This window comes from Trichoderma citrinoviride (assembly GCF_003025115.1).
Source record: "Trichoderma citrinoviride strain TUCIM 6016 unplaced genomic scaffold BBK36scaffold_6, whole genome shotgun sequence".
NCBI lineage: Eukaryota > Fungi > Ascomycota > Sordariomycetes > Hypocreales > Hypocreaceae > Trichoderma > Trichoderma citrinoviride.
Window position 1 is genome coordinate 494,696 of NW_020194714.1, and position 11,996 is coordinate 506,691.

Sequence of the window (11,996 nt, forward strand, 5' to 3'; positions counted from 1 at the left end):
TTCAACTCCTCCGTCTCTGCCAGCCACGCCTCGAATCGATCCCAGCATCCGTATACAACTCGCACGAAATCGACCGCGCAAATCCTGACAAAGCCCCCCTGAACCAACATCGTCTTTTTCCCGCTCGACCGCCCGACTCTTCCCCCGCGCACAGGCGCACAGCTCAAGCTGCACCTCATAATTGCACCCCCCCTTTCTCTCTTCTTCCTCCCTCTCGAACCGCCTTCTGCAGTCTTATTGTACGACGAATTCGTCTTTACGTGTTCCTCATTTCGCAACAGCTCCAGTTGACTCCCTCCTCCACCAATCTCCTCTTTGTCATTTCCCGTCCTGCTTAGCACCAGCTGCTCAGCTCCGTACTCGGCCTCCCTCCTCGAAACTGCAACGCGTCCTTTTATGGCCTCTGCCTAAACCTCCAGTCGCAGAACCCCTGCCGACTACCAAGCATTTGCCTGTGTACGGCATTGATATCCTGCGGTCCTGCAGAGCTCCTCGATTGACGCACACACGAATCACCCCACCACAAAACCGGACTACTTCTCGAATAACCCTCGTCGACGCTTAGGCTCCAATCCCTCCACCCCTTGCGGCTGTCAGCCAGCTATTCGACGAGTTCGACCACTTCCTCCAGCAAACTAGTCGGAAAATTCGCCGGATGAGCGTCGCGCATTTGTCGCCCTGATATGGCCATTCGATATACCGCAGAGCATCTGCTCTTCTTGAGGGAGTCGCCGCTATGCGTCAAACCCGAGAAACTGCCGCCGGCCGAGGAATGGATGGGGTGAGCACACGGACAGGCGTCCAAGATGGCTGCTTTGGCGGGATTCTTCAAACTGACGCACATGTGTTACAGGCCGCCCCCGGACCAGGCTCGAGCGCAGAACAAGACGGCCAACGATCGACCTCGGTCTCTGGACAATCCACTCCTTGATCAGACCAGTCGCCGTCCTGGTATCAACCATACCTCGCGGACGAGTACAAGTTAGTTCAATCTCGAGATGACATGGTGCGCATCGTTCTCTGGTGCTGACAATGTGACCCTTCAAGACCCCGAAGACATCGTCTTTGCCCCTCCTCGGATGGCATTCGCTTCATCTGGCCGAGGGAGCAAGACGCTGGATGGCGAAAAACCGGCCAAAGAAGCCGACACGACGGGTCGTTTCGCCTTGCGCAACCGAAATAGCGAAGCGGACGGAGACCGTCTGCGCGCACCCAACGCTGCTCGCCGCCGCGGAGAAAACGATCAAGACAGCGAAGGTTGGAGTACTGTCAAACCCCGCAAAAGCTTTGGTGCTGAGGGCGCCGAGCGCTTCCACGGCCGCATGGGTGGTAATTTCCGAGATGAGAAGAAGCCACTGCGGGAAACCGATCGCGATGTCACTCGCGAACGCCCGACAAGAGCTTTCGATCCCTTCGCTCGGGATAGCAAGGATACCGAAAATGACGCCCGGACACGCACTGCTGCTGGAAGGAGCAAAGTGGACTCTTGGCACAAGTCAGAGTCGACTGCGACGGATTTGCCCGTGCCCGAGCGAAAAGAGCGAGATCGGACAAGGAGCTGGAGAGATCGGGACACTGCAGAAGCTGCCGATGATCGTGCCAACGGAAGGGCACCCGACAGGCGCTGGGCCCGCGATCGCGAGCAGCGCGTTGAGCGTGAGCCCGAGTGGTTCGACGAGCCCGCGGAGGTGCTCCGCGAAGCACATACACAGCAAGATTTCCAGAAGTGGATGGAGCAGATGAAGAAGGGCAAAGGAGGCGGTGACTCTTCAGCACCCGCAGCAGCTCCGGCCCCCGAACCTGCTGAGGCCGAGAAGCCTCAACCTCCTCCTCAGCCTTCTACCATTGAGTCACGTCCTGACAAGTTCTTTATGGCCTTTGGTTTACAGAGCCCCTTGGAACCCAATTCTCCTCCCAGCGAAATAAGCGACGCAGCAGCTGTCAGGCCCAAGACTGTGGGCAAGTCGTCGAGGTTCACCTCTTTCTTCCATCAACCCCAGGAAGAACAACGGAACAGAGCAGAACAGTCGACGAGCGTACCGCCTGCCACCACGCAGTTCCCCCCTGGACTGGGCCCGCTCTCGTCGCTTGCATCTCCCCCTGAAGAAGAGAAGCAGGCCTTCCAGCAGCTGCTACTCAAACTTCAGAAGCAAAAGCTGACTGCCACTCCCCCGGCTTCCTCGCCCTTTTCTCCCCCATCTCAGGGGAACCCACTTTCCCAAGGCATCCCGCTTTCTCAGGGTAACCCGCTTTCTCAGGGCAACCCTCTTTCTCAGAGCAGCCTTCTTGAGATGGCGAAGAAGAGCAATTTGACATCTCCAGAGCCGTTTCAACAGTACGGTGGAGAGAGAATCAACGGCGGCATTGGTCGTCCACCGCCACCGCAGCATGTTCAAGAAATTCTGGCCCCTCGCCCGCAGCAGCAGACTGCTCGACCAGACCAGCTCCTTCAAGACCTCGTGGGGCACCACCAGCGCATCTCCAGCCAGAGTTCGGGGATTCCTGACCAGGCTCGGAATAATAACAATACCGAGTTCTTGATGAATCTCATGAGAATGGCGCCCAGTGCTCCCCTGAGCATGCCCCAACCCCAGCAGCAGCCTCAGCCGCAACCCCAGATGCAAAAGCAAGTCCCACTGCAAGAGTCGGACTTTTCGCCGAGAGAGGCGCGGGGAGTGCAGCAGCGCCAGATGCGTCCCCAGCCGCCTCCTGGTTTCCCCATGGACGAGTCATTCCACAACGCCGACCGCGATTCCCGCCTCGGCCAACCCACTCAGATCTTGCAACGACCTCCTCCTCCTCCCGGGCTGGATCAGATGCCACCTAGCTGGATGACAAGCGGAGGCCAGATGCCGCCACCGCAACAGCGCGGCCCCATGATGCCTCCACCTGGATTGCCCGGTGGCCTGAACCGCAACGTCCCCATGCCGCACATGTTCCCGCCCAACTTCCCTCCTGGTGGCATGCCGCCTCCAGATGCCATGGCTGGCATGCCTCCTCGCAACATGCCTCCGCCGCCTCCTGGCTTCTTCAATGGACCACCCCACGGCTTCATGCCCCCTGGACTCGGTGGATTCAACGGCCCTCCCGGTCCGCCTGAAGCTTTTGGCGGATCTCCTTTTGAAGCCCGTGGTATGCCTCCAGGTGCCGCTGGCCGAGGTGCTGCTTTTGGTCGGCCATAGGGGTCTTGAGGCACATACCATTGAAACCTGCTTGTAATGGGAACTCCCAGCTGTTAAAAAGCAGAATGGCATTTCGTGTTGAATCTTGTACAGTCGAAATCAAACGCATTCTTATTATTACTACTAGTTTGGCTTTCTGAAGCTACGAAGGCCGCGTCCACAGCACCCAAGGGGTTATGGGTTCTGATGACCGCTCTTTGCTTGCCATGTCATGTGTATGATTTTGTGTTGGGAAATGATCATGGAGGAAAGCAGTCTCGGTGACGGGGCGAGGCTGACAAGTGCACGGTGCCACATAGGAGAGGAGGTGTAATGCGAGTGATGAGAATGAAGTGCGTTGCAAATGGAGCCCTTTGACATGTGATGCTGTGATTTCCGAGGTACGAGACTACGGAACATGGATATACTCGTGCATACTGACGGAGAGGAAACTATTTCGCGGAGTGATGAACCAGAGAGGGATGATATTGTATGCTCAACCTTCTCTCCCTTTTCGAAAGTGCGGGATATTGTCGAGAATCAGGGGTTTGTTTTCTACCTCAGCCCTAAGGTGTTGTCGATCTGACTGGACTTACCTAGGGGCTGTTGGTTGAAATAGTCTCAGCTCCATCGCCATAGCTTTCGACTAGACGACATGGACAATTTAGCGCAAACACGAGCACTGCAGTAGTAGAGAATCAAACCCTCTAAGTACAGTCTACAAGACGTTTCAATGGTCCTTTGCATAGAGCTAGAGTACATGCGTCGCATCGAGCGAATCATCAGCCACAGAAACCTTAATGAATGAATGCCCAACTGTGCCAAGCCGTTCGGGTAGGACCAACATGCAATGTCTCGCAGTGACTCCTCTTCTCTCCTCTTTTATATATCTTGTTCTTCACCTCTTCCCGTCGAGCTGATATCGAAACCAAGTCACCCTTCACTCAACATCTGAATGATTCAAAAGTGCCTCGGACAACATGAAGCTCGCCGTGTTTAGCACCAAGCCTTACGACAAGCGCTACATCGAAGCAGCTCGTACCGCCTCCCCCCTCAACATCGAAGTCGTGTACCACGAGTTCCCCCTCGAAGAAGACACCGTAATCCTCGCCCAAGGCGCCGACGCCATCTGCGTCTTCGTCAATGACTCCCTCAAGGCCCCCGTAGTGCAGGCCCTCGCCCGCGAAGGCGTCAAGGCGATCCTCCTCCGCTGCGCAGGCTTCAACCACGTGGACCTGGTGGCGGCCGAGAAGGCGGGCATCATGGTCGCCAACGTGCCGTCGTACTCGCCCGAGGCCGTGGCCGAGTTCGCCGTCGCGCTGATCCAGACGCTGAACCGGAACACGCACAGGGCGTACAACCGCGCGCGGGAGGGCAACTTTGCGCTCAACGGCCTGATGGGGCGGACGCTGTTCGGGAAGACGGTGGGGATCATCGGGACGGGCAAGATTGGGATTGCGACGGCGCGGATCATGAAGGGGTTCGGGTGCAAGGTCGTGGCGTTTGATCCGTTTGTCTCGAAGGCGTTTGAGGGCATTGGGGAGTACAAGGGCCTGGATGAGGTCCTTGCGGAGAGTGATGTGATCAGTCTTCATTGTCCGCTCATGGACAGCACGCGGCAGATTATCAACGAGGAGGCACTTGCCAAGATGAAGCCTGGGGCGCTTCTCATTAACACTTCTCGGGGTGGACTCGTCGACACAAAGGCCGTGATTAGGGCCCTCAAGACGCAGCATCTGGGTGGTGTGGCATTGGACGTTTACGAGGGCGAGGGATCGCTTTTCTACGACGATCACTCGGGGGAGATTATCCACGACGACGTGCTGATGAGGCTGATGACGTTTCACAATGCGATTGTGACGGGGCACCAGGCGTTTTTCACGGAGGAGGCGCTCAAGGAGATTGCGGAGTGCACGTTGAGGAATGCTGGGGAGTTTATGAACACGGGGACGTGTACGAATTCGTTGACCAAGGATCTCAGGCTGACGAGGGTCGAGTCCTTGCCCGTGAGGGGCGTGTGATGGGGGTTTAACCCTGGGGAATGCTTGTGAGAGCTGATTAGGCTTGAATGGGCGAGGCTGGCATGGCAAGGCTGAGGGTTGGAGCTCTGAATCATCGTCAGGAGGGCATGCTTGCCCTATGCTTTCTATCACTGGTGTTTGATTTTCCCAAATTCTTCTTCAACTGCAGGCATAAGAGACATTGTATAACTGAATCACTCATCCGTGAATCATCTGAGGGCTTGATCATTGATAAATACTATTGTTCCATTATGTATATGAGCTTTGTCCCCTATTTTCGTGAATTCGATCCTGTGTATATCGGTAAACCTCCTCGGCGACTTTCAGACGAACCGGAACTTTATTACTCCAGCCTCGACCACCCACGAGTATTTAATGGTGGGCTTGCAAACACTTTCTATTCCTTTCGCTTCCACTTCCTTTTCGATTTTCTCTTACCTCACTTTCTTTCTGATTTGTCCAGTCCTGAAGTTGTTTCGCTTTCCCAACGCGGTTCGTATCTGTCCTTCTTCGTTGCCTTGCCCCTGAGTCGCATCGACGGCACTTCACGATGCACCCTGAACCCCCTCCCCAGCTTAACCCTATCCTTCCTGTCCTTGTGGGCCAACGCCCTGTTGAGATCGAAGTGATCCCGATACCCTCTTCCCCTACCCTCGGTCCTGATCCTATGGAGGAGTCTACTGTTGAAGGCCTCATCTTCACGATGGAGACTACTCCCGAACCTCGTCCCCAGGGCATCCAAGACGACTATGTCGAGGTTGTCGCCGAGGACACTCGAGAGATTGCTTCCCAGGACAGCCCTTTCCTCGGATTGAACATCGGCACTCAGCTAGAAGAAGCACTTCGAAGCTTCCTCCATCGTCCCTCCACCACTAACCACACTGTCCTCCAGTTGATGAATTTCCTCGAGGATGATCCGGCCTACTGGCCCCCCAGCGACCTTGTTCCCCAGGACTTCCTGGATGACAAGATCCGCTTCATTGGAGATATCCTGCGCAACTTGACGGACGAATTCGAGGTGGAGGATCTCACCGTCATGCAGTTTGTGTACTTTTGCATGATGCCCACTCACAGGGTGTATGAGATCGGTACCTGTGATTGGGAGCAGGGTGGCTACTACAAGGACATGACTGTGGAGGCTGCTGGTTACATTTCGTTCAGTAAGTATCCTCCCATGGGCTTTGAGGTTTGATTATCTTGCTAACCTGAGTCTGTTATAGTGGTGAGAGGTTAGCTGCCTCGAGACCTCTTTCGCTTTGTTGACCTTGCCGATGCCTCCCGCCTTGCTCAGAATCCCGCCGAGCAGGCAATGGTAAGCCAACCTCCTCTGACAGACTACCTAGTACTCTTCACAAATGTAGTCAGCTAACCCTCTCTTATAGGCTCTCGCCCGCGATGGCAATGTCTGCATCCTCACGGGAGCTGCCAACCCCGAGGCCTGCCGCATCCTCCCCTTTGCCACCACCGCCACCCAGCACAATGCTGAGTCCTCCTGGTCCTTCTGGTTCATCTTGAGCGACTTTATGGATGAGCGGGCCCGCGCAGGCTTTGAGTCCATGCTCCTCACGGCTGGCGGCTCCGACGAGTGTTGGAACATGCTTAGCATGACCCCAGCCCTCGGCGCCCTTTGGAAGCGATGCTTTTTCGCCTTCAAGTGTGTTCGCATTACTCCCACGGACAACGACAACGGCATCATCTGGCTCCAGTTCAACTTGATGCCGCGCAACGACGTCGACCCCCAGGCCGTCGTGACGCCCACGAAGGAGAACCTCCTGCGACTTCTGCAGGACACTCCTTCGTCCGAGGGTTCCAGCGCTGCGGACGCCCTGCGTACCTCCGGCCGACATCTTGAGAACGGTCACACCTTCGGCCTTTCTATGCCGATGGATGAGATTGTCCGCATGAAGGTCGCGATCGATATCCAGTGGAACGCGATTCGACTGGCTGCCATCTCGGGCCTGGCTCGCACCTGGGACGCTGGCAACGAGGATGTCGACTTGGAGTCCGTTTATACGGACAACATTCCCTTCACTGCCTGAACTGTTTTCTGAGAGGGCTGTGTCTTGGCGGCGGTAGACTGGCTTTCAAGCCTTGTCCTGCCTTTTTCTTCTTTTCTTTCTTGCGTCTTAAGGGTACTAGGGAACAATGGGTTTATAGATCGATAGATCGCCATCGCCTCTTACGAGGTTGGTTAACAAAACTGGTGTGTTATCTGAAAAGAACTCCAACTTGTGCCTGTACTATGTGATAAACAATCTCGCATCGTAGATTCTAGATCATTACTCATAACATGTAGTAAAACCACACCCATTCTCAAGATCAAGAGCTCAAAAGATCTTAATCAAGCCTTCTCTCCTCTATTCAGCATCTCCATAGCCGTGATCCTCATCTCCGCCAACTGCGCCAACCTCTCCGTAGTAACCGGCTGTCTACTCTTCATATTCAGTAGTCTCGCGCTCTTAATCAAGTTCTTGATCTCGCGCCCATTCAGCTTCAACTCCGCAAGGCGATCGTAGTCCTCCTCCGCAACCCCGAAGCTCGTCTCGCCACCAGCCCGCACGATGAAATTCTGCCAGACCTTTCGTCGAGCCGCCGTGGTAAGGTCGTTGTACGGTAGAAATAGATCGACGCGGGACTGGAACGCATGGTCGAGACTCGCAGCGCGATTCGTCGTCAAGAAGAGAATTCCCTGGTAGTACTCCAGCTTGGTCAGGAAAATGGACACCAGCTCGTTGCGGGCGAGGGTGTCCTCCTTGCGAGCGCTCAGGAACACATCCGCCTCGTCGAGGAGGAGCATCGCGTTCCACAAACGGCACAGCTCGAGGGCGCGGTCGAGGGCCTCTTCGACCTCGAGCGGCTTCGTGCCGAGGGCGCCGGCGCTCATTGCGTACAGGGGCACGCGGCCATTTTCGGCGACGGCCTCGGCGGTGAACGTCTTTCCGACGCCGGGGGGCCCGAACATGAGGATGATGATGCCGCGGCCCTTGTCGGCGACGAAGTCGTCAAAGTCGGAGTTTGCAAAGTTCTTGTTCTCGATGAAGGACCACGCGAGCTCCTTTTCGTCGCCGGGGAGGACGAGGTTGGAGAAGGCGTCGTCGTTCCAGACGATGTCCTTCATTTCCTCCACGAGGAAGAGCGCCCACTCTTTGGCCTTGAGATCGAAGCCGCGGACCCAGGGGGTGGTGATCATGCATTGCTCATCTGTCAGGGGGGCGAGATGCTCCTTGCGTTCGAGCCTTGTCTCGCGGCTCTTGGCGGTGAGTTTGAGCTCATCGTCTGCATCGGCAGGTTCGTCAGAGGACGAAGTGCTGCTGCTGCTGCTGCTTGAGTCCGAGCCGCGGCGGCGTCGGACTTTGTACCCGCTTCCCTCGTCGTTGGAGTCGGCGTCGTCTTTCTCAGTGTCGGACTTGGTCTCGGATTCGAGAGGGCGGAGGGCTGGCTTGACGACCCTGCAGCTTGCGTAGTAGGCGAAAGCGTCGACTACGACTCTGCCGGAGGCCTGGAAAAGGAGGAACCCTTGTTAGATTGTAGAAAAGAAAAGAAAAAAAAAAAAAAGAGATTCATGTCAGTTCCATGTTGGGGGGAAGACGGAGGGCTCACTGGTTCTTCTTCTTTGCCTCTTCCTCTGGTGACAATCTTGCGGCCTTCGTATTGCATAAAGTGGTAGGTCCTCAAGTCCTCAAACTGGCGACCGCGGGCGACCATCTTTGTCTTGATGGCATCTGGATCGCTAGCGTACGCGATAGGCCAAGTCGGCAGCTGATGAGCACGAGCGTAGCCTTCGTATCCGGAAATCTTGGTCTTCATCGTCAGGTATCCGCAGTGGTCACCGTTCCAGTCGACATATTCCATGTCATAACCCAAACGCCGCGGGAGGAGTATGATTTTCCAATCAGTTCATGCTTGAGCACACGGCAGATGGTGTCCTGGCCGTAGATCTGGGTCATGACGAGTTCTCCAGGAGGGAAGATCTGCCAAAGAGAATCAAACTTGACTTTGCCCGTAAGACGGGTCTGCGCGAGCGAGTTCACCGACGGCCCGACGATGGGGAGCAGAAAGTCAATCATCTCCTGTCCGGCCTTGGCCAACGCCGCATCGGTCGTGTCCTTGCAAAAGTCCTGGAGCCGCTGCCACCGGTGGACGAGCGGGATGTACGGCGGGCGGAACGTCCAGTTGTCGAGCTCCAGGTCGAGGTCCTGGTAGTCTGCGAGGACCTGGAGGAGGATCTTGCGCATGTGGGGGCTGTTGATGGTGAAGGACTCGGTGATCCAGGTGGTGTCGCAGTGGATGAAGCGCTGGACGATGGGCACCTCGGCCATTTGCTTCTCGAGGGCGTCTTCTTGCTTCGACTGCGAGTCGTGCTCGGACCAGTGGAGGAAGTCTTGCTGGTAGAGCTTCGTGACGACGGAGGAGGGGGGGGCCATGGTTTGGGTGGACATTCTGAACTGGATTCGACGGCTGGCTTTTTTGAGTAAAGAGTAATTGGAGTAGTTATGAAGGTGTCTGTCCTGTGGGTTGGTGGAAACGTGTGATGGGAGTGGCAAGTGGACGTCTGGATCAAGTGATGAGTTTCTCTCTGAGACGATGATGAGACTCTGGCTTTAGATGCTGGGAGCTATCGGTGCTGATGATAGAAACCAATGCTCAGTCGGCATTCTATTGAGTTTATATATCCTTCATGGCACACTATCAAGATCATCAAGTTCCGTTTAAAGGCCGGCAGTTCAGCTGGCCACAACGCAGAGTCGGACCATTGCATGCCAGGCAGCCATGTCGACTCCAGCCAGTCAGATTGTTGTACAGCCGCGAAGCATTATCAGGGTCAACACGATACGCGTATTTTCGACCAATTCTATCACCGCAGAATATTGGCATCACGGTGATCTATTTGACAACTCATCCCTTGGCGGGACTGAAGCCTAGACTCTGCTGTAGGAAAGCATCGGGAGGCGCGAATCGCGGATAAAGTCACGGATACTGTGTCTCGGCGTTGACTTGATCGGGCACACGCAGCGGAAATCACCACCGCTCTTGCTAACTCGAAACATTAGGATACTATCTTGGGAGGGCAGCTGATTGGGGTGATGCTACATAGGTAACTTGGGTCGATAGTATAAGGTAGCAAAAGACGGCTGTAATGCAATAGAAACCGTGGCTTCATGAAATGCTACAAGCGAATACTACCTGCTCGGTGTCTCTGCTATGCCCTCAACCAGCTGAAGCGGTGATTGAAGCATCTCTAGGCCCAGACGCCATGGCTATATGAGTGCTTGGCTTTTGAGGCCATGTAGTGTCAAACTCTCCAAGAGACCCCTTATCTTATGCCGTGGTGAATAGCCAGGTACGCAGGGAAGCGGCGTCTGAAGCAGTTGTGCTCACGTTTCCGTGTGATTTTGCTGCGAGAGGCGCAGAGAGGCTGGAAACACGCATGTATGTAAGACGTGACTAGGCAGCAGGTTTGGCATAGGAAGCATCCAGACTCCCCAGCCACCGTATATAGGCAAGGTACCAGCAGCAAACTTGACAGTCGTTACTCTCGCTAGCCTTTGTCCACGCGGTTTCTCACGAATTTGTCTCATGGCAACGTACACGGAGTCTATCAGAGTTCTTCACCGAAACTACATCGCCCAGTAGACCTCAATCTCAACAGATTCAACCGAATTAGACCACATCCGATGCATCGCCCTCCCCCACACCGTAACCACATCCCCAAGCTCAAGACTCCTCACAAACGATCCGTCGCCGTTCATCTTCCCCTTTCCCTCCTCCTCCATCATCTTGCGCGCCTCATCTGAATCCGGTGCATAGACGTCCCAGCAAGTCCAGGTCGTGACGTAGGTCCTCGGGTACCCAACGGCCCTGGCATTGCGCTGGATTTCTCTAGGACCTTGCCAGGGCGTTCTTTTGTAGTGGTCTCCCGAGCTTCCATCATCCCTCGTTACTTTTACGATTTCGGGCTCGATTGTCCGGAGCTTGCAGAGGGGGAGTCTTGTCATGTCTGTGCATTGGTCGCCTGTTTTGGGGTGATGTTTCAGCTGGCTTTGGCCTCGGGCCTGTTGTGAGCTATTCGCTGGAGACGTGGTACTTACAGCTGTGGCTGGCGTCAAATCTCTCGATACCTGCGTCGAACCATGTCTTTGCACCGATAAAGGGGCCTGGCGACGGGTCGTCTGTTGTCCATCCTTGGTCGCAGCTGACGATGCGGAAGACAATCTTCCGCACGGGGTGAGGCTGCGTGGAGGTGTTTCTGATGAGATTCTGAAAGTATTCGCGGTCGCATGCCTTGCCAAGGGGAATAGGGGGGATAACATGTCTCTGGTATGGATGCCCGTCAAAGCCACTACTGCCACTGTGGCTGTCGTCTCGATTTCCATCGCCGTCTTCTTCCCCGTGTATGGCATTCTCTGTCAGCCCAACGGGGAATGATCGTAGCTGCACGCATCTCATGTCGTCAGTGGCACGAGCTTGAATTATCGTAAAATGATTTTTACCAGAAATTTCGATCCTTCATAATCGGACTCGCCATCACCAACGCGGAGTGCGAAGACTCGTTCATCCAAATGGGCTTTGGAGCAGGACCGAACCCAATACTCGGCATAGTCGAGGATCGTTCCCACAAGCTCGGGCAGAATCACTGCCTGAGCGAGCATGGCGCGCACGACCAAGACGTCGCTCAGCGATGGCTGGAATGGCTGATGAGAGGCCATATTGCTCCTTTTGGCTCTTCTGGTTTTTTCCCACCTGATTTGGCACAGACAGTAGCATGTGCTGGTCTGGTGGGATTGTCTACATCAAAGTATGTTGGAGGATTTGG

The 11,996-nt window shown here is 55.3% G+C and overlaps 5 protein-coding genes across 5 annotated transcripts; 3 read left to right on the forward strand and 2 right to left on the reverse strand.

The window, feature by feature from the left end:
* Positions 1-683: 683 nt before the first annotated feature.
* BBK36DRAFT_1118265 (hypothetical protein) lies at positions 684-3,182 on the forward strand (the record flags this gene model as incomplete). The annotated part of the gene is made up of 3 exons (XM_024890456.1): positions 684-781; positions 882-985; positions 1,048-3,182. The coding sequence occupies 3 exons, from the start codon at positions 684-686 to the stop codon at positions 3,180-3,182; spliced, it is 2,337 nt and encodes a 778-aa protein (XP_024750123.1).
* A 959-nt stretch (positions 3,183-4,141) lies between these two features.
* Positions 4,142-5,182, forward strand: BBK36DRAFT_1158760 (lactate dehydrogenase; the record flags this gene model as incomplete). Its single annotated transcript, XM_024894139.1, has 1 exon — positions 4,142-5,182. One exon carries the CDS (start codon positions 4,142-4,144, stop codon positions 5,180-5,182), a length of 1,041 nt encoding a protein of 346 aa, XP_024750124.1.
* Positions 5,183-5,732: 550 nt separating this feature from the next.
* On the forward strand, positions 5,733-7,221 carry BBK36DRAFT_1168328 (hypothetical protein; the record flags this gene model as incomplete). The annotated part of the gene is made up of 4 exons (XM_024895167.1): positions 5,733-6,342; positions 6,403-6,404; positions 6,474-6,494; positions 6,565-7,221. The coding sequence occupies 4 exons, from the start codon at positions 5,733-5,735 to the stop codon at positions 7,219-7,221; spliced, it is 1,290 nt and encodes a 429-aa protein (XP_024750125.1).
* A 302-nt stretch (positions 7,222-7,523) lies between these two features.
* BBK36DRAFT_1198477 (P-loop containing nucleoside triphosphate hydrolase protein) lies at positions 7,524-9,588 on the reverse strand (the record flags this gene model as incomplete). The annotated part of the gene is made up of 3 exons (XM_024897037.1): positions 9,043-9,588; positions 8,772-8,983; positions 7,524-8,502 (listed from the first exon to the last, which is right to left on the reverse strand). Exons 1-3 carry the CDS (start codon positions 9,499-9,501, stop codon positions 7,524-7,526), a joined length of 1,650 nt encoding a protein of 549 aa, XP_024750126.1. The 5' UTR covers positions 9,502-9,588.
* A 1,212-nt stretch (positions 9,589-10,800) lies between these two features.
* BBK36DRAFT_1168330 (hypothetical protein) lies at positions 10,801-11,889 on the reverse strand (the record flags this gene model as incomplete). Its single annotated transcript, XM_024895168.1, has 3 exons — positions 10,801-11,195; positions 11,272-11,614; positions 11,674-11,889. The coding sequence occupies 3 exons, from the start codon at positions 11,887-11,889 to the stop codon at positions 10,801-10,803; spliced, it is 954 nt and encodes a 317-aa protein (XP_024750127.1).
* Positions 11,890-11,996: the final 107 nt, after the last annotated feature.